Here is a 20,979-nt window from a genome sequence, read left to right as displayed (position 1 = left end):
TAGTTTTTTTTGAGGGAATTCAGACATTTTTTCCACTTCTGGGCCTCCGTAGTTGAGAATGAGTCAGCCCACATGCCTCTAACAAAGCACAAAACACAGTTTGAGTAAAGCAGTCCACATGAATGTTTTTCCCACACAAACATTGCCTAATGTTAAGATTTTAGCAGAAGTTAGAATTCACAAAATCATCTGCTGCCATGTTTTCAGTCACATTGCCTTTAGAGCAGCGTTTCACTAAAACCAGCTTGTGCCAGACAGTTAGCTCTGTTAGCTTTTGCTCACCATGAAGGGGGAGCCTCCGGTTCAATCCGGTTATAGAGCATTATTGCAGCTTGTTAAAGTGAGGTTGCTAAAACACACTGATGAGTAGTTTAGCTCAATACAACACTAAATTAGCATTAGCACCTTAGCACTACCATCAACTTGGCTAACCAAAACATTAGCAAACTGAAACAAAAGACAACAGGCGACCCTTTCCGAATACTCGTATTGCTGCCTACAGTCCTCTATAGAGTGCACTCGGTGGAAGTGCATGTAAGGCTTGGAGTGTGTTGTAATTAAGTGTGAAAGCATTTGTAGAATCACGTTCTCACACCCAAAGCGTCAAAATATGACGCGTGCGACCAAGCCTCAATATATGACGATTCGGGATGCCCCAGCGCGTCAGGAGACAACGATCAGGGACACGCAGGGACACGTGGCTCCGCTGGCGTCAGTGCTTGACGCCCGCGGTCACACAGATATTATTCGACTACTTAACCTTCCCCTCACCCCAATCCTAACCTTAAGGTCAGTAACTGTAACCTTAAGGTTAGGATTGGGGTGAGGGGAAGGTTAAGTAGTTCACAAGTCGTTCTAATGTCTGTCTCACCACCGGCGTCTGATACCGACGCTCTGGGACGGTGCGTCATCAGTGTGTCCCTGATCGTCGTCCCCTGACGCGCTGGGGCATCCCGAATCGTCATATACTGAGGCTTGGTCACACGCGTCACATTTTGATGCTTTGGGTGTGAGAATGTGTTGGTAGAATTGGTACAGCGGGCATTGCGTCATCGACTGCGACTTCCTTAAATGTGAATGCCGCTCGCTGTTTGTGCAAATTTTCTGCTTGAAATAGTTTAGAAATTGATGGATGTTAAAATAAGAAATACACGCCAACACCGTTATCAGCTCACAATTGCTATGTAATGCATCTTTCCATCAGAAAAACATCTGATTGTAATAATATATATTTATGCAATAATAAAATATTCAATATTTTAACACTTAGAATTGAAACAACATAGTTTCAGAAAGGGCACTTGAGCCATTTCATTGCCTTCTTTTCAAAATTTCCACGCAGCAATGGATTGTGGGTAATACCCTTCACATAGTTCTGTGCCGATGTGGACTTTGGTGTTTATCAAGAGTGCAAAAGGGTCTACACTTGAGAACTGGGACACCCTACGCACTAGCACCTCGACGAGAATGCACAACTGGGGGGCACAAGGGTGGAAGTGTGAGTTTTGGGACTGGGTCTGGAACGTCTTTCCCGAGCAGGTTTGTATTTAGTAGGACTTTGAATTCAGGTCAACTCTCAGAAGGGAGAAACAAATTAAAGCAAGGTTTTGAAAATATATTCACTCAGTTTCTGTTTAACTAAGGAATTAGAGAAAAAAAATCTAATTAACTCAAATTTTGAATAAAAAAATCTGATATTTAATTTTTCAGCCAGTCCTACACAGACTTGTAAAGGAATGAAAAATGTAACAACGAATGAGTGCCACTCATTATCTAATGAACACACACGTGAGTACGTCAGCATGTTTGCACACCTTTCAGTCCCAGTCTTCCCTGCTGCCCAGTATCTATTGTCCCCATCCATCACTCTGTGCTCCAATCCCCACTTTCTCAGTCAGCAGCATCACCAACCAGCGTGTATTTATATGTGCACAGTACAACATCAGATCATGTCACTTCATGGGTGTGTAAAATGGCTAGGCCATCCATTTGGCAGCAGTTGTCTCCTTACCATCTTTGGCTGTGTCAGCAATCCCTTCTCTGCCCAGCCCTGGAGCTGTGGGAGCTCTGCCTGACGCCACTGTGTCTCTGTTGACCCCTATGGAGCGGAGCACAGGGAGGGAGGGACGCATGGCCCGCTGTCAACATCAGACACTCACTTTGCAAGGTTAGGGTTATGGTGGGATTTGGGTAGGAGGAGGGGGAGGGGGTTGAAGGGTATTGGGAGTATGGCATCTTGCTAAAAACAAGCCACAGTGACAGTCACCACCAGGGAAACTAAAACAAAGACAGGTAGCTCAAGAGTTTGATTTTGTGTTGAAAAGAAAAAAGTTTAAGCTACAGCTGGGATTTGTCACAGGAAACAGATATATCACCTCATTTGCTGCTTTTAAGCTCCTCCTTTGTTGAAAATATAAAAAGTGCATGTATGTTGGTGCTGGCAGGTTGGAGTGGTGACTGCGGTGACCTTAGAAGGTTTTATAATGAGGGTTTCCCTCTTACTCTCTGAGGGTAAACAAGCATCTGGCAGAAAAAGGCAACGATGCCACAAATGAGCAGGAAGTTGGTTCTCTGACTCTCCAGAGCAGGGGGCTTTAATGCCTCGCAGCTTTCTATGGATGCTACGACAGCCAATTTAGCAGGAGGAGAGGAAGAGAAGGAGGTATGACCTCTGCTTTCATTTAGTCCTTCAGAGAGATGAGGAGCTAGCCTGGCAAGCCAGACTAAATAAATGTATTATTTAGTCTGGCCACGCTCCATTGACTGCTCTCGGTTGTGGGGCGGGTTCTACCGTTGTCTTTCAAATGATCTCCGCATTCCACTGGACAATGAATGTGACATACTCTTGTTTCACTCTGTTGCATCATCCCACCCACCAGGCATATAGAGTGCCCTGATTGGCCCACAAAGCGGATAAAGCTCTGTGATTTGTTCACTAAGCAGATAGAGCACTATGATTGGCCCACCATTATGGACCAATCACAGCTCTGAATGTGTTTGAAACCCCTCTAGAGAGCTGTGATTGGCCAGCCAGAGTCCTGGTAGGAGCTGCTGAGGTTCCAATGGAGCATGCCTAGACCATTCTTTGCAAAGCAAGAATTTGGTCTAGTTCACTAGGCTAATGAGGAGCAGGAGTGAGGGATCAGTTGGGAGGAGGAATAAAAAGCAAGGGTTGAGTAATGGGGAAGACGCTTCCAATTGTTCAAAGGAAGAGAGAGGCAGAGGTGGGAGAGAGGAGACAAAGTCTGTACATGTTCTGTTGTCAATGTGTCTTGTAAACTAAGGCAGGAATGCATAATAGAGGTCTAAATGAGTGCGAACTGTCAGTTAGATGGGGGGAGAGACGGTTCGGAGGGCCAGAGAGGTCAAGGTAGAGAGAAGACGAGACGTCTCTCCGCTGACAGCCTCTGGTAAATATCCAGATATATTTGGGGTGGTCATATAAAAATAAAAATAAAATAAATAAAACAGTTGAGCTACTTTTTTTATTTTAAGGTGGTGAGAGTCAAAGGTTTATCTTTTATAAAAAGTTGTGATGGGGGTAGAACAGAATCTGACTGGAACAAATGAGCTACACATTCTCCAATTAGCATAACTTTTGGTGACACAGTCGAGCTTTGATTGGTACAGAAGTAATGCCGGGGATGACAACATCTACAGCAGCTAAGATGCTCACAACAATCAGATAATAGTATGGAAATTACATCATATTTGTCCCATCCATAAAAATTAAAGCTACCCTGAAAAAGGAAAAGTTAGAGGTGAAACATTAAAAATGTTTGTCATTTTTTTACCCATTCTGCAAAGAATGACTCAGTAGGGAGTGGATGATGTGCCGCAGCAAATAGACGGTGCAGTGTGTTGGTAGGATGTACACATGTGGTAAAATGTGAGAAGCAGCAAGCAGATGCACATGAGTCTCAGTTTCAACAGCTAACATGGTGCAAGGGAGCAAAATGTGGGTAAAATGAAGCTTAGGAGCGTGTTGGAGTCTGTATCTCACTGTCCAACCACTGTTTAGTCTTCAGTGCCCAACCATTCGACAAAAAGAAAACGGTATCAGGTCACACACACACACACACACACGCACACACACACACGCACGCACGCACACACACGCACGCACACACGCACACACACACACGCGTACGCACACACACACACACACACACACACACACACACACACACACACACACACACACACACACGCAGGCACACACACGCACACACACACACTGAGTTTAATCTTTCTTCATATCCTCGCCATGCCTGCGTTTATCGTATGAAAACACATGTGCTGCTTCTGATAAAATCTGCAGTGCAATTACATCCACCAACCACTGAGATGAAAAACCGCTCATGGATACATTTTCAATTATTCAGGGAATACATTTCAGTCGGCTCTCGGATGGTGGAAAAAGTTATTATATAATCAATACACTCTATAAGGCCATTAATATTTCATGCCACAAAAGTGCTTCCTGTCTCCGCAGGCTTCCAGCCAGCGGTATCCGGGCTCCGCAGTCAAAATAAGATGAGCTTTACCCTCCAACAGCTAAAGGAGGAGTGCATGTTTGCTTTCCTTTTATGTTAGAAAGCACAAAAGATTATTGATGTTTTTTTACCTCTCCCTGGGTCCTGATGGTATACTATCTGCAGCAGATTTGACAAAAAGATTTATGTGATCAAGGAGGCCTGCTTTCCTTTTAGCATCGCCCGGGTTGTCACTCCTCCTCTGCTTTTAGCAGATTAATCTGTTTTTAATATTGTTGGTCTGGTGCGAGCTTCCCTTCCTCCTCTTTTACAAGGTTTAGTCAGTCCATTTACCCTGACTTGGCCAGAGCAGATAGAAGACCGCAGAGTGAGATGCAGGATCGCTCGGCTGATAAACTGCCTGGCAGCAACAAAATGGAAGCATGAAAGCATCTGACATCTTAGATTTCGCATCATCATCTCATTTTAGGCACTATTTGTGGTTTCCTTTGGCTTTCATGTTTTGAAAAAGCATTATTTAAGTTGTTAAAAGTAGATGGATGAGTGAAAACAATCCCCCACCCCCAACAAAGCCATTATCTGGTCTGAAATTTATTTCCTGCTGCTGAGATATCGAGAATCACATGTCGCCCTTTTCTTGCTTCCTCAAACTCTCCTTGAGCGAAAGTGAAGCTGAGCTTCAGTTCCTATCAAACCGACTGAGACACAAAGAGATTAATACGACTTTACTATCTCAGCTTCCCGGCCAGTCAAGATCCGTGTACCGCTCTCTGCGCTATTGATTTTTATATTTCTTTTCTCCTCTCCCATTTCTCCCTGGCCTACTCCTTCTCGCCATCTCTCTCGTCCTCCACCAGCCTCTTCTGAGCTCTGAAATGTCCTGCAGGTCAGACGGATCTGGTCCGGATCAATCGGCAAAAGTAATCTGGGACGCCTCATGCACACAAGTAGACACGCAGACACATCACAGGTATACACACACGCACACACACACTTACTCAGATGCACTCTGGCCCGCCTGCCTCCAGTCTCATCGATCTGCATCTACTTTACCAAATGGATTCTTCTCCTCTATCCTCCTCCTCCTCTTTCCTCTCTCTGTGACTCAGAATAATAAATGTTCCAGACTGAGGGAGACATGTATGTAAGCAATTTTTCATTTAACTTTGACTTAACTTTTTTTGCCCCTCCCACCTTTCTTCTTTTGAACGTGTGATGTTTCGGTCTTTCAGCGAGATCGATGCAGCTTTCCCACTGATTCCCTCACAGCTGTGGGGTAATCGGCACTCGCTTGTGTGAGGTCAGAGGTCAGGAGAAGACAGAATGAGGCTGATTTCAGGCGGGTCTGCCTAACAAGGGCTGCCTAATGGCTGAATGTATTTCTCATAAAAAAATATGTGATGTTCAATTTTAAGAGCACATGTCAAACCCCACAGACACACAAACACACACTCTTTCAGGATCTACTTTGCGCGGAATATTTGTTTTCCTTGAGTCTTTAAAAAAATACTTTAATCTGTCTTGTGGACTGTTAAAAGACAGAGAATCCCATCTTTTGACCTTCAGTGCACATACACACACACACACACACACACACACACACACACACACACACACACACACACACACACACACACACACACACACACACACACACACACACACACCAGTCTCCCTCTCTGAGCCAAACTGTAGGCGGAACTGGAACCATTTGTCCACTGGCTGAATCCCAGCTCTGCACCAACGCATGCAGAAAATTGGTGAGCATCTTGACTCTAGAGATGACACTTCAATTTGTGCAGCTCCAGTGACTGATACTCTGCAGTTCCTCCCTTGTGGGGGTGTGAGATCAGCTGGACACCTGCCTAGCTGTTTGGCCAAAGCCCGGAGCGCAGGGGACTGGACCGTGGAATTGGAGGCCTGGTCCTGCCTGTCTGCCCAGGTCCCTGTCCTTTAGCCCCAGCCCTGGCCAGGTCTCTTTGGTCCTCATCGCTGTTCCTCTAGTTTCACTCCTGTGCCAGTAAATGTCCCTCGCTCTGTAGCCACTCACCTCTATTTCCTGGTCCAACTGTCAGCTGCAAGTCTGTACGGTGCCATCTTTACCCTCAAACAAAATCAAGCTTCATAATCAGCTTGCCAGCCTCTGCCCGAGCTTCAACTTCCAGCTCAAGTTTAATCAGTAAGGCAGCTTTTTAGAGCGCCGGTGTGTGCCTTGCTGTAATCCCCGGGTGTGATGAATAGGCCTGATTAGCTGAGCCTCTTACATAGATAATTTTTGTGGATTAAAGAGGCAAAATAATAGTCTCTTACTTTCCATCCATAATTAAAGCTTGTTCAATAAGTAAAATAGCTTCTTTATGTTAATGGTAACAAAAAAAAAAGATCAGTCACATTAAGATATTTTTTCCTTTGGGTGGGGGGATTAATTAATCTACTGAAGGCCAAAACTACATCTTTAAAGACCTGGCACATCTTTTGTTGGAGATGAAGAGTTTTAGTTCAGTATCTGTTAAAGTGACCAACTTTAGCTTGTTTTATTGGTTCGGGTAAATTATCATCTAGATTTACACCAAGTTATTACTTTTCATTTTTTATTTCTCTTTATTTATTTTTGCTTAAGTAAGAAAATAAAGTACTTTTCCCACCCCGAGTGATAATAAATGGTGCAAGCATGGTGTCACGTTGTCTACTGTGTGACGGTACAAACATTTAAGATGCATTCAAATGCTCTGAGGAGCTACTTCCTGTTAGGCTGGGTCTGAAGCAAAAGGCAGGTGAATCCTACTGAGTCAGCAACAGCACGTGCAGCAAGCCAGGACACCAGCTCCACGGCTGACTGCTAGGTGAATGAGACCGGGCGTGCACCTGTACAGGCAACCAGCCATAATGGTGAAGCTGCATACTATCTTTGGCCAAACACATGACGCTGCACTAGTGCACAGGACAGCCATGTGCAACTGTGCAAAAAGCACTTGATTCCACTACTCCACTGTGCTTTGACTGCATGTGTTAGGTCAGAGAAAAAGCAGTTCAGCAGTGTCTTAATATTGCAAACAACTACAAACATCTGTGCATTGCTCAAGATTGCAATTAAAGCAAAAGCTTTCCAAACATGGGAGCAGCAGAATCAAAAAACTTGAAAACTCCTCTGACTGAACTTCATTTTCAGCATAATTCACAGTAGTTCTAATTAAAACTGGTTTGCAGCTGGAAGTGGCAATGTTGGATTTGTTGAAGCAGGTATTTTAAAGAGCCATAAACAGCCTGGAGGCGTTATGATAGAAACAATACGCAGCACTTCCACAGAGAACAAGAGAGAGAGGAATAAACACACGGCTGGCTGCTAAGCAGAGGCGGAGCTCCACCTGATCTAATCACTGTTTCCTCCATCCAGGGGTGGACTGGCCTATCTGGCATTCTGGCAGTGTCCCGGTGGGCCGCTTAGCCAAGTGGGCTGCTTGCCCTGCTTAGGCCGACACCACTCCACAGTTGGTGATCTGCAGAACATTAGCTACATGGTAACCCAAAGCTAACAGTTTTCCAGGCATTTTTAGCAAGAAAAACGCGGTAGAGCGATGACGTAGGAGTTGTTTTACTGTGTTAGCGTGTAGCTAATGTCCCGCTGATCTCCGCCCGTGGAGAATGAGCTGATCTGGAAGGCCAGGGCTCCCGGTCCCAGTGGTCTGGCCCTGCTTGTAATTTAACAGTCCCAGTCCATATTCGATCTCACATTCAGCCTAGAGACGAGTCTGCGGGCGGCAACACCCCCCACCCCCACCACTCTCCCAATGGGGAGGGCCGAATTTTGGTCCTAGTCCACCCCTGCCTCCATCAGCTTCATCTCGCATGTGTGTGTGTGTGTGTGTGTGTGTGTGTGTGTGTGTGTGTGTGTGTGTGTGCGCACACTTTTGCGTGTCCCACAAAAGCACACAGCCACATCACATAGACACAGACTGACCGTGGTACTCAAGAATTCATTTTACAGCCCCAGGTTGTGTGTGTGTGTGTATGTTGGCGTGCGTGTGCTCAGTTTATATAATCTTGTTATTGATTTGCCTCTGAGCCGGAGCTCTTATAATCTAATAGCTGCTAGGGAAAAGGACAGCCGTCCGTCATCTGTCTTAATGAGTTAACAGTTTGATCGAGGCGGTGGATAACTCAGAACTACATGCAGCTGTAGAGGAAGCAAATATGTCGCTGACAGAGCAACAAGCTGAAACATAAAACCTATTCTGTAGAAAACCACTTAGCAACAATCTTCTGATAAAATATCAAATGTAATCCATCTCTTCACACAACAGGTATCCTCCCTTCTTCTCTTTTCTGGATTCTTGTCGTATCACAACACAAGAATTACTCTGTATGCTAATTGAGTGCTGTGAAGTTTTGGTCGTTTTCATGACGCTTTAAAGCTGCCTTGCAAATTTAGAGTTTAACTTCCCCACTCCTGAATGCACCTTTCTCTCGTCAAGTTACTCTGGGATTCGAGTTTTACCCCAAAGATAGCTCCTGCTGCAGCAGGAGACACGCAGGGAGAGAAACAAAAGCCTTCAGCACACGTACAACAGCACAGCTAACAGCCGAGGCCTGCGGCACACCAGCTAAATCATTAAGTGTGGCGTGCGTTGAAATAAGCAGATAAATCCCCCCTACTGCTGGATAGTGCAGAGTAATTGAAATTGCTCACAGGAGGCTATCTCTGCTCATGTACTGTGGCGTATGTCACGGAGGAGATGTGGAAAAAGTGGTGGCTGATTGTCATAAAATAATATCTACAGCACTGTGACAAAAGCAGGGGAGTCGAGCATCTATAGGCTGGTAGATTGTACTTTTTTGTGTCTTTTTCTCTGTGGGTTTACCAGATCACAGAGGTTCCTGTTGGTGATGGTTCTCAGGCTTGATCAGTGCTGAGTGTGACATTCTTTGCCATTTGCTGCCAGTTGTAATGTCTAGGAAAGAAAGCAATTCTCACAACTGAGAGTCAATGCATACTTAAAGTAGTGGTTTACTTGTTTAATCAGTACATTAGCAGTGGTCTCTAGTAGGAATGAATATCTACTAAGTCGTCTGGGGGGGGGGGGGGGGGGGTATACAGATGCATGGGCAGGGAGTTGTCCTAGTGCATTTGTTTCAGGAACTACAAGTGAGCCACATCACAGATGAGCTTCAGACGGCAGGATTTGGAGTCTTATTTCTTGAAATCTGGACATCTCGCTTTGGATTGGATATCAGCGATGCGCCTCTACCACTGACTTGTAACGTTGAAGTTTTCTCTCCACAAATAACACAAGCCTGGAGGAGTTCTGCCTGGTGGTGGTGTTGCTAATGTTCGCAGTTAGCTTAAAATAGCCAAGGCGTCCACTGCTGATTCCTGGATGTTAAAACAACAGCTTTCATCGTCGTGAGTCAAGATCTGTGAGTCCATGAATGTTAAGTGACAGTGTGAGGTAGATCTGTCAGGATTGTCAAATCCTAGAGTTTCACCATCTATTTTCTATCAGAAGCTAATGCAGGTGTAGGAGACTATTTTCATGTTCGGCCTGGATGAAATACTCAGAATAACTCATTTAAATCAGAAAATACAATAAAAAATGTATTTAAAAAACCACATCTTTAACGTTTTTAATTCTACATTCCTATTGGGAAAAAATAAGCAAAATAGTAGGTTCACGTTGTATTAACATTGGAAAAGTAAAGTAAGTTTTACTTTGAGTCAGCTTTAAGGTCTTGGTGTTGTCAAGTCTCTGAGAGCCATTGACAATAACTGATTAGTAATATTCCATGTTTCTGTTACTGCCTTTGCAGGAAAGTCTCTTGGTAAATCCGGAGTTAATCACAAATGTTCACAATTTTCCAGCAATTGGCCAAACTCAACAATGCACTGGAAAAGTTGTTTATTTAAGTTGGAAGTAATTTATGTGCCTGAAAAGTTGTAGCTGACTTAGAAAATGACTTTTCAGTATAACATTATGACAGACATCATTTATCTGTAACAGTGTTTCTTTGCTTTTAACCTGAATTTAACAAGACAGCAAAGAAAACTACAAAAAATGTGAGAGCAAAAAACATATAAGGCACAATAAAAATGATGCAATTCATCAAGCAAAGTAAACAGAAGTAAGAGGGGAGTTGTGTTTAATGTGAACAACCACAACAAAGACGATCATCTTTTGCTTTCAAGAACACAAATCAGACTAAACGTTGTAACTCTTAAGCCATGTAACAGATGAAGTAAAAATGATTTTATATGGTACATGGCCTCGATTTGTATAGCGCCTTCTTGGGATTCTACAACCCAAGAAAAGATGGACCGTTCCATCGCACGAACGCACGATCTCTCCCATATGTAGCACCTCTCAAGATAAAAATCACGAGCTTCTCAAGAACAATAAAAAAAGATGAAAAAAGATCATAATAAAATGGGAGGAAAAATAAAAGATTAAATGATTAGAATTAAAGGGTTAGTTAGGTGAAAACAACTGCTCAACTCTTTAACGTGTCTTCAAAAAACATCACACGAATTAACAACAACATGTGAGTGGTGGATGGATAGATGTTCAGTTTGACACACCTGCGGTCGATGCCAAAGGGAAGGCTAAACAAAGCTTCTTTTATTTGTGGCCCCAAATGTGTCTGTTACCACGCCTAAAGCTGCCATTTTGTACCGTGTTTGGTTGCATGTTGAATCTATAATTCATCTGGCTACAGAACTACATAAATGTTTCATGTTTTTGAGGCGATGGGGCCTGTCAAAAGCGTGACCTTGAAATGTCCTTTCAACATCACACAGCAACAGCGCCGGGGCCAGTTAAGCTGCCGAACAACAGGCAGCACGAGCTGCACAAGCGCTCTAACTTCTACTGATGCACTCAGCCTGTCTGCCTGCTGATGCTCTACGCTGCTTTCCGCTCTCTTTTTTTTTGTTTATTTTTTTTTTCCAGGGATGCAAAATGCAGATGAGAAGAATCAACGGCTTGTGCACGGTCTCCGGAGAAACTGCCAGTCAAATCCAAACATCTGCATGAATACCAAAATACACAGAGTACAGTGAAGGATGAGGGAGAGAGTTGCTCCAGAAGGAGTGAGGAAAGCCCGTGTTCCTCTCCCCTTTCATATTTTGTGACTGAGCAAAGCACCATATGAACATAAAACACCCCTTTTCTTCCACTGTATTTTCCACTGAGATATTTATTCTAAAAAGCAGCGATGCACAACAAGGGCTCGTTCCTGTGTTTGCTAGTGGGCCGAGGCGCTAACGCTCCCCAGCTGATTATGTGTCTGTCTGTAGCAGTTTGAGCTGCTGCCAAAGGAATTAGGTCTAGTATTTGTGAATGCTGCTCCCCTCGCAGCAGAATGCCTCGCAATACCGCATAGATTTCTGGCTTTTTAAAAAGACAGGGAGATGGGGGGGGGAGGAACAACATTTTAAATAAATGAAGGAAATCACTGCGGAAGCCGATTTAATTTTTAATGCAACCATTTATCGAGTCTTCATGTGTGTTTAGGCTTTGCACAAAAGGAATATTTAAAAAAACAAAGTGTGCAAATTGGGACAGAAGGTTTTTTCCCCTTTTTTAAAGCATCTTCTTATTTAAACAGGCTTTTGGCTCATTAACTGCTCCCATCCAGCATTTATTTAAATGAAAATAGACAAGACTTTTAAAGATAAATATTATTTTGCAACATTCATAGTGTCAATGTTCCAACAAAATCCATCCACCATCCATCCATCCATCCATCCATTTTCATCCGCTTAGCCAGAGTCGGGTCGCGGGGGCAGTAGCCTAAGGCGAGAGGCTCAGACTTCCCTCTCCCCAGCCACTTGGGCCAGCTCCTCCGGGGGAATCCCAAGGCGTTCCCTGGCCAGGTGAGAGACATAGTCCCTCCACCATGTCCTGGGTCTACCTTTAGGTCTCCTACCGGTTGGACGTGCCTGGAAAACCTCACCAGGGAGGCGTCCAGGAGGCATCCTGACCAGATGCCCGAGCCACCTCAACTGGCTCCTCTCAATGTGGAGGAGCAGTGGGTCTACTCCGAGCCCCTCCCGAATGACCGAGCTTCTCACCCTATCTCTACGGGAGAGCCCAGCCACTCTTCAGAGAAAACTCATTTCGGCCGCTTGTATCCGCGATCTCGTTCTTTCGGTCATTACCCAAAGCTCATGACCATAGGTGAGGGTAGGAATGTAGATCGACCGGTAAATCGAGAGCTTCGCCTTCTGACTCAGCTCTCTCTTCACCACGACAGACCGGTACAACATCCGCATCACTGCAGATGCACCACCAATCCGCCTATTGATCTCACGCTCCAGTTTTCCCTCACTCGTGAACAAGACCCCGAGATTCTTAAACTCCTCCACTTGAGGTAGGACCTCATCCCTGACCTGGAGAAGGCATTCTACCCTCCAACAAAATACTTTTGTAAATTACACTAAAGCAATAGAAAAACCTCTGAAGTCAGAAGCTCTGATGTCAAGTCATTCTTAATTAAACTAGTGCACTTTATAACAGCTGCATATTTGTCTTTTAATTGTGACTTTTATCAGGACTAAACTAGTTCTGACACAACTGAATTGTCTGTTAACACTTAACAATAAGGGTCCATTTATTAATGTCATTCAGTGCCTTAATAAGCATTAATAAACTATTAAATAAAGTGTTGACAACTGCTTGAAGTTACATTGTATATTTTTACCATTAATCTCTGGAAATAGCCATTGAAACATCGTTGAAAATTAATAAAATGATGTCCAGGCATTGAAAATTTTTGACGGCTTCGAAACATATAACCATAACAATCGGGTCTAAAGTACATAGGGCACGGATCTAGTGTCTTTGGGGGACACCATGTTAAACGCCATGTTTCCTTCTGGCCGGCTCGGAGTCCTGCGCCTGGCGATGACATCACACTAGATGGTTGGCTGCATGTACGACTTACAGAAGTTACATTACCACGTTCAAAAACATATAGACAGTAAGAAACACACATTTTAGAAAATGCTAAACTCGTTCCCAAACCTATGTGAAAGAACAGAATAACAAAAAGAGATGCAGTGTATTTGGTCCGAGCGGTATTGCCGTAGTATGATGACGTCATGGCAGCCACAGGACCCCGAGCAGATCCGGAGAGTAACGCCTGAAAACTACAATCAGCATTGCTTTTTCTTGATGAAATTAACTGAAGAACCATCAAAGTGTGCGGAGTCCTGCCGAAGTCGCCTGATTTCTGCTCCACAAGTGACAATATTTACCATAATGTTTTTTAAGCTAGCAACAGTCACAGCAATATGGTATAAAGCTACCCTGAAATGTATGTACTGTCCCCCAGTGCCAGGAAACTACTGTCATTTTAATATTAATGTTTACATTAAGTAATTAATTATTGGCCCTTTGTCCTAAACTTAAGGAGAGTTGATAATTAATATTGAGAATGTCCATATGAGCATTCTTTGTTGATTAATGCTTAATAATGCTCTAATTAGTATTAATAAAGGGGCTCTTATTATAAAGTGTCACCGAATTTTCTCAGGTGCGGTATCCCAGAGTTATGATTTTAAACACCAGCAAAAGAAGCCATTTTTAAACATTTATGTGAGAATTCATCATCCATGTAACAAACATATTAGGGGAGAACAATGTGGCATCACCTTTATCTTTTGATTTGCATGAAATCACATTACAGATAAAAGCACTGACCTTTACGGATCAGTCTTTATGAGGCATTAGCTACATACTAGGGGACACTCCATTCACAATCAACAAACATTACTTAACATCGTCCTTTTTAGTCATAAATATTAAGAAATCCATAAAATATTATTTCGTTTCCTGCAAGGAGAGAAAACCAAAACTGTACTGATCAATGTTCCTTGGAGAAGATTTAAACGTTTTTAAACATTCTTCATCTGGAATCACTTCATTTTAATTCAGTCTGTTAGTTAGTCTCATCATACAAACATACTGCAAATATTACTGACCAATCAGTTTGGAAATTTACTTTTTAGATGAGGTTTTGAGGATTATCAAGTTATTTTCAAATTATAGTAAAGTTTTGTTATTAATCATGTTTTTGTACACCTTATTTCTCCAAATCAGCCTAAAATTGCTCATTAAAAACAGTTTTAATCTCACATGCACTTCATAATTATATTCTTTTTCCAGACATCTAATATTTATTTAACCAATAATTAAATCAAACAAAAGTTGGAACCATATATTATCCATATTAATAATGAAATAAAGAGCTACCATTCATTACTTACCTTCCGTGTCTGTTTTTTTTAACAAAAATAATTCTTTGCTGAAATTTAATGGAATTTTAGAAATTTCTTTTTTTTTTTTTTGGGTCACATTTTCGAAAATAAAGGCACAAAAAATCTCATTAAGATCTGTTAACGTTTTAATATTATGTTGTGAATGACACTCAACTTCCACCACATGGAATTTGATCCCAATCTCTGTCAAAATGATGAATTTGATGCCACTTGGAGCAAAAGTCAGTTAGCTGTGGGGCCATCTTGAATCAGACTGACTGTAAAAGTTAATCAGACGCACGTCCAACGAAGCCTTTCTGAGAGTTTAATTAAAATCTAGTCAAGTTGCTCATAAGACACACTGCTAGTTAGCACTTGCACCCAGAGACAACATGCTCTGTATTCACCTTTTAAATATATCATGGAAGAGGTAGAATTGTGCACATTCTTCAAGTTCTGCTCGATATATTGAATATAAACAGGATGAAGCCACAAAGAGCCATGTTTTCATGAGATTAGTTCAACAGCGGAGATGAAGAGGTAACGGCATCTTTCCTTTCACACTGTGAATGAACTTCATGTTTAATCAGCTTCTAGTTAACCATGTCACTCTGTATTTGAACGCACATAAGCAGGTGCTGTGACACACTAAACCAACGACACCAACGTGCAAAACAGAAAAATGACACGTTGCTTTCAACAATCCGTAAATCCTCTCGCACTCGAATGTTCTTTGGATTATGGTTGGACCAGGTTCAAACTACAACAGTAAATTATACCCGCACCCTTATCTGATATTATTTTGACGTGCAGTGACATCTGAACCCCTCGGCATGTAGGGCAGCTGATAAATTCTTAGGGCACTGTAGCCTATTAGCATTGAGGTGTAACCTTGGAGCACCTGGCATTGGCCTGAGTGTAACAGAGCCACTGTGTCTATAAACATATGTGTGTGTGTGTGTGTGTGTGTGTGTGTGTGTGTGTGTGTGTGTCTGTCTGTCTGTCTGTCTGTCTGTCTGTCTGTCTGTCTGTCTGTCTATCTATCTATCTATCTATCTATCTATCTATCTATCTATCTATCTATCTATCTATCTATCTATCTATCTATCTATCTATCTATCTATCTATCTATCTATCTATCTATCTATCGGTCTATCATCTATCTATCTATCTATCTATCTATCTATCTATCTATCTATCTATCATCTATCTATCTATCTATCTATCTATCTATCTATCTATCTATCTATCTATCTATCTATCTATCTATCTATCTATCTATCTATCAATCTATCTATCTATCTATCTATCTATCTATCTATCTATCTATCTATCTATCTATCTATCTATCTATCTATCTATCTATCTATCTATCTATCTATCTATCTATCTATCTATCTATCTATCTATCTATCTATCTATCTATCTATCTATCTATCTATCTATCTATCATCTATCTATCTATCTATCTATCTATCTATCTATCTATCTATCTATCTATCTATCTATCTATCTATCTATCTATCTATCTATCTATCTATCTATCTATCTATCTATCTATCTATCTATCTATCTATCTATCATCTATCTATCTATCTATCTATCTATCTATCTATCTATCTATCTATCTATCTATCTATCTATCTATCTATCTATCTATCAATCTATCTATCTATCTATCTATCTATCTATCTATCTATCTATCTATCTATCTATCTATCTATCTATCTATCTATCTATCTATCTATCTATCTATCCATCTCACCCCTTGTGTATCTTCACTGGTTCTCTGTTCACTGGAACCAGAAACTCTCATTTCCACAGTAAACGAGAATGTGCTAAACACCGTCGTCGTTTTCTAAGTCCGTGACTTCAAACAGTGTTTTTCTTTTTGGGACTCAGGTAGTTTGTACTAAACTTGAAGTTGTAGCAGCCAGCTGATATTATTAAACAGAGAACCTCTCACACCAGTGGTGTTCTGTTGTTGAATGCATGAGTGAGTAATGAATGAAAGACCCATGAAAGTGCAACAGTGCAGCGGTTAACCAGACCGACAACCAGATGGTCCAATAGCTGCTTTCGGTCTGAAATGTGTGATTGGCGGAGGATTTCAGACAAATGCAAGAGAACCACTTAATTAATTTATTTATTTAGTTTATTTTTATCACCACCATAGGGAACCGGTAGTTTTTGGCCCCATTGACTTGCATTCATTTTTTCATTCTTCCAGGGACCCATGGTCCAGAAGTAGATGGGCGTGACTTAGGCTCCCTACACATTTATAGCCTTGCTGTGTTAGAACGTTGTTAAAAGGCATGAAAAATGTTTTAAGCTAATTTGTTTTCCGAAATTCGCATTGCAGCTTTAATCCTGATGTAATTTGTAGGTAAACTTGGTATGGAGTCGTCCTTTGGTCACGCCTGTCTACATGCATCATACTGTATATTCCTGCTGGGCATCAACACCTTTGCTGACACATGACTGAAGCCTTCAGTGCCCAGGGAGACAGAACAAAGGAGCAACCACAGCTTCTAGCCACGTAATCAGGGAGGAATAGCCTTCATTTCCGTTAACATTTTGATGACGTAGGATTGTCAGTGGCCTGCGCACGCTTAAACGTTTACTTGCTGCAAAATTATTTTTATGTAAATGCAAAAAACAACAACGAGTCAGTGGATGATAAGAAAGCCTTTGTGGAAACGATGGATGCATTTAAAAGGCAAAATTATAGCGCTGACGACTTGGAGCTGTACTGACGATGAAATATGATTGTCTTACAGTCGGTGACAGGTGAAAGAGATGGGAGGATAAAATGGCTGCTGGTTTTATTAGTCAGCCTCGTACTTTGTAGCGTGAATGTGATGAATGGATGGATGGATGGATGTTAGAGTGAGTCTCAGGGTGATGAGGAAGGGAGAACACTTGGGTAGCTCATAATCACAGCTTTTGTGCTGACACACACTTTAACATAAGACATGCTTTAAGATGAGCTTTAAAATCTTTTGTGACTCTAGTCTATCAAGTTTCTCTTCACACACAGGCAAAGCACTGAAACTGCACACAAGAGGCCTACTCACCACTCATTAACTCACATGCAGAAGTCTGAATCCATATTTACACACAGAGTATACGGCCAGGTAAAGATAGTTTCTTACTGCAGAGTTATGCAAAATCAGAGAAAGCCTTAGCTTTAACGTAAAATGGGTGCTGCTCCCCAGTTTAACTGCTTCCTTCCACCTTTCTTACCTCTACTCCTGCCTCCACCCGTCTCCTATCAGCATGCTGTCCAGCTCTGTGCCTGACATCTTCCATTTCTCATTCAAATCTTTAGTCTAACTAAACCCCCTGCTGAAAGCTGCTTGCCTGAATGAAGCAACCCTAACATGCTGAGTGAGAAACAGTTGGCCAGCATCACTACACTGGCTGAAAGAAGAACATCGCATGCACTGGGTGAGAATGCATTTACTACAAGCTCCTTTAGCTGCTGCAGAAAGTTGAAAATGAAGCATGTTGTCAGGCTGCCTGTAGCCGTTCTTACCATCTTAAACCCATTCCACTCCATTTGGGAGATGCCAGCCGTTGTCTCGCGTTCCCTCTCTCCTCACAACTACAGCAACGCCTCAGAAAAGAAACCCTCCTGCTCTAACTCTCCCTTGTCTCAGTCTTCTCCGGCACTGTCTCCTTTTGTTTTTTCTCTCCTTTCTGACTCTTCTCCCGCTTCTTCCTGGATCTTGAGCGTACGGCACTCTAAGATGTGCACGCAAGCATTGCCTTCCTCCACAGATGTGAGGAGAATGATGAGTCTGGAGGAGAGTGCTGGGCTGCAGCAAGACTCTCTCTCTCTCTCCCTCCCATCCTACACCCCTCCCTCCTTGCATCCCCACCACCGCCATTCTCCTCCTCCTCTCAACCTCCCACCAAGTCGACTGCTTAGCTGGAAGGTCAGAGCCCACCCCCGTCAGCGGTAGAGCTCTCTATGATTGGCGCGTTGCCTTGCCTGTCCGCCCCCTAGCCTCACCTCCTCTCCTCTCTTCTTCTCTCCCCTCCCTTCAGCGTTAACACCTTCGCTCTCTGGCTGGCTCTGAGCTCTCCTCGGCACACGCCAACCTCTGGCTGCTTTGGCAGAGAAAAGGCTTTCTGAATCCCAGCAAGGCAATCAATCGCAGCTGAAGTCTGAGTGTTTGAGTGAGCAGAGCAGCGCGTAGAGGAAGAGAGAGGAGAGTAAAGGAGTGATTGCAGCCTCAGGCGTTATGGTAATAGGATGCCTGCGCAGCACAGAGTATTTAAATTAGCTATTACAGGGTGTATGGTAAATCCTCTGTACATACATGACTATACCTCTTCCCTGTCTGTTTCCCCTAACTCAGATAGTTTTAACAATCAGCTTTTGGTTAGAAAAAACATTGATTTAAGATCTTTCAGGGATGGTTTGTATTCCCTTTTTTCAATTTCTATAGTTACAAAATAAATCTGGACATAAATTAGTGGTAATTTACATGATAACTTATATATTTTTTATGAAACTGGGAAAAATCTAAATTATACACACCTATTTGACCGCATGTGCCGTGGACAACTAGAAAACACCATAGCAAACTATTTAGAATAGTTTTATTTCTGAAAACAACATAAATGAATATATAAGCAGGTTGTTCATGTAACTGCTTGCCTGCTGTGGTACAATAAGTCACACACAGAGGGAAAAGGCACCTGTCCACATCTTGTCTACTCACCATGACCATTCTCCTGTTGGCTGTTTGGATCCTAAAGGTGATCTCAGCTGACAAACTTATAAAAGAAAAGAAAAAAGAATGAAAAGCTGGTAAAGTCAGTGGAGAGTGAGCAGCGCGCTGGAGAGGATGAATGAGATGAAGAGGTGGTGGAGCGTAGTAACAGGAGCAGAAAAAGTAAATCAAGTAAAAGCGTGGGTGAGTGTGGAAGACCGGCAACCCCTTCCCGTGCTGCAGGAAAACAAAACACAAAAAGATGCTCTCCTTCCACATCAAACATCTTTCAATTTTCCCCAATTAGGGATGGGCCTTTCACCTGAAGGTTTCTGATTGGCTGAGGAGAGGCAGATGGGGCGGGGTGCTCAGGGAGGAGAGTGGAGGTGGTTCATGGAGCATAGGGGTGGAGGAAGAAGCATCATGCGGGGAGATAGACTGCCACAGAGCAGTTAAAACCATATTATATTTGTGTATGCGCATAATTATCTGTCAGCCGACTGTAATAATTGTGCATGAGATCAGAGCACAAAGCTTTGAGTTTATACACCTCCACGTCCCTCCTTTATCATTAAGCTGGGAAAGAGTTGTCTGCATTTTTGCTGCTGTGCATGAGTGGTTGCTGTTTTACAGCCATGTGGTGCCTTTAAATCCTGCTGGAAAAGGGCAGCACTGATCCTGGCATGCACAGCAGGGTTTACTTCCAAAGCTGTTCCTCACACACTGGAATAAATCCTATAGCATAGACTGTATAATAGCATTAATATAACTATTCATTTGAGAGTTCTGATTAAGTATAATATCCAATATAATGTTTAAAACAAAACATTTTTTGTCCCCTCCCATGAGCTCTTGTATCCTCCTTTCTGGACTCTACCTCAAGCAGACAAGAAGAGGGAGCTCTTGCCTCCTTTAACACTGTTACCTGACAGGCTAATGTACTCAGCGGAACTTTTACACGTACAGACATTTACACACACTCATGTACACCATAGATTTACTGAAGACATGTGCAGCTTAATGCTATACTGTGTTCGCAATGCTTGCAAATTCATGTACACACCGTTCCACTTTCTCACAAGTTCAAACACCTCATGCTGCAGCTAGGAACACACACCCGCCATTGTTGTTAGGCTTTAACAACCTGTACATTTTCTCTTATTAAGTCCCATTTGGTTAACTTTTAGCATTGTTATTTTGTTGGTTAAATCATGTGTAGAGGCCGCAGAACTGTGTCACTTTTTCTTATCCAAAAAGCCAAATTTAAACTAACAACTTATTTAACAAATTAACAAAACAGAACCCTGTACTGATATAAAAATCATTCTGATTAGAAATAAAGAACATAAAACATGTTATGTAGTCCCTCTATTATAATAAACTTCATGCAAAGTTGATATTTAAGCTCCAAATGCAAACTTGCTGTAACAAATCATATCCCACTGACAGATTTATGAGCAGTTGGCTTTGCATGTGAATCTTATCTAACACATATGGAACATTGACC

At 42.4% G+C, this 20,979-nt stretch overlaps 1 protein-coding gene across 7 annotated transcripts in view; it reads right to left on the bottom strand.

The window, feature by feature from the left end:
* The window catches only part of elavl4 (ELAV like neuron-specific RNA binding protein 4), a 95,753-nt gene that overhangs the window by 58,279 nt on the left and 16,495 nt on the right, over positions 1-20,979 (bottom strand). For 5 of the 7 annotated variants that reach the window (XM_070554145.1, XM_070554144.1, XM_015971349.3 and 2 more), the window contains one exon: positions 2,012-2,098. The exons of 1 other annotated variant lie outside the window; for it this stretch is intronic. In XM_070554145.1, coding sequence (XP_070410246.1) covers positions 2,012-2,098 — 87 coding nt within the window. Of the gene's footprint in view, positions 1-2,011; positions 2,099-18,286; positions 18,766-20,979 lie in introns of those variants that run through there. One more of the 7 variants, XM_070554147.1, reaches the window with a different exon arrangement.

The sequence above is a fragment of the Nothobranchius furzeri genome, chromosome 8 (genome assembly GCF_043380555.1).
Source record: "Nothobranchius furzeri strain GRZ-AD chromosome 8, NfurGRZ-RIMD1, whole genome shotgun sequence".
In the NCBI taxonomy this organism is placed as follows: domain Eukaryota; kingdom Metazoa; phylum Chordata; class Actinopteri; order Cyprinodontiformes; family Nothobranchiidae; genus Nothobranchius; species Nothobranchius furzeri.
This window is presented reverse-complemented; position numbering and strand designations above follow the sequence as displayed.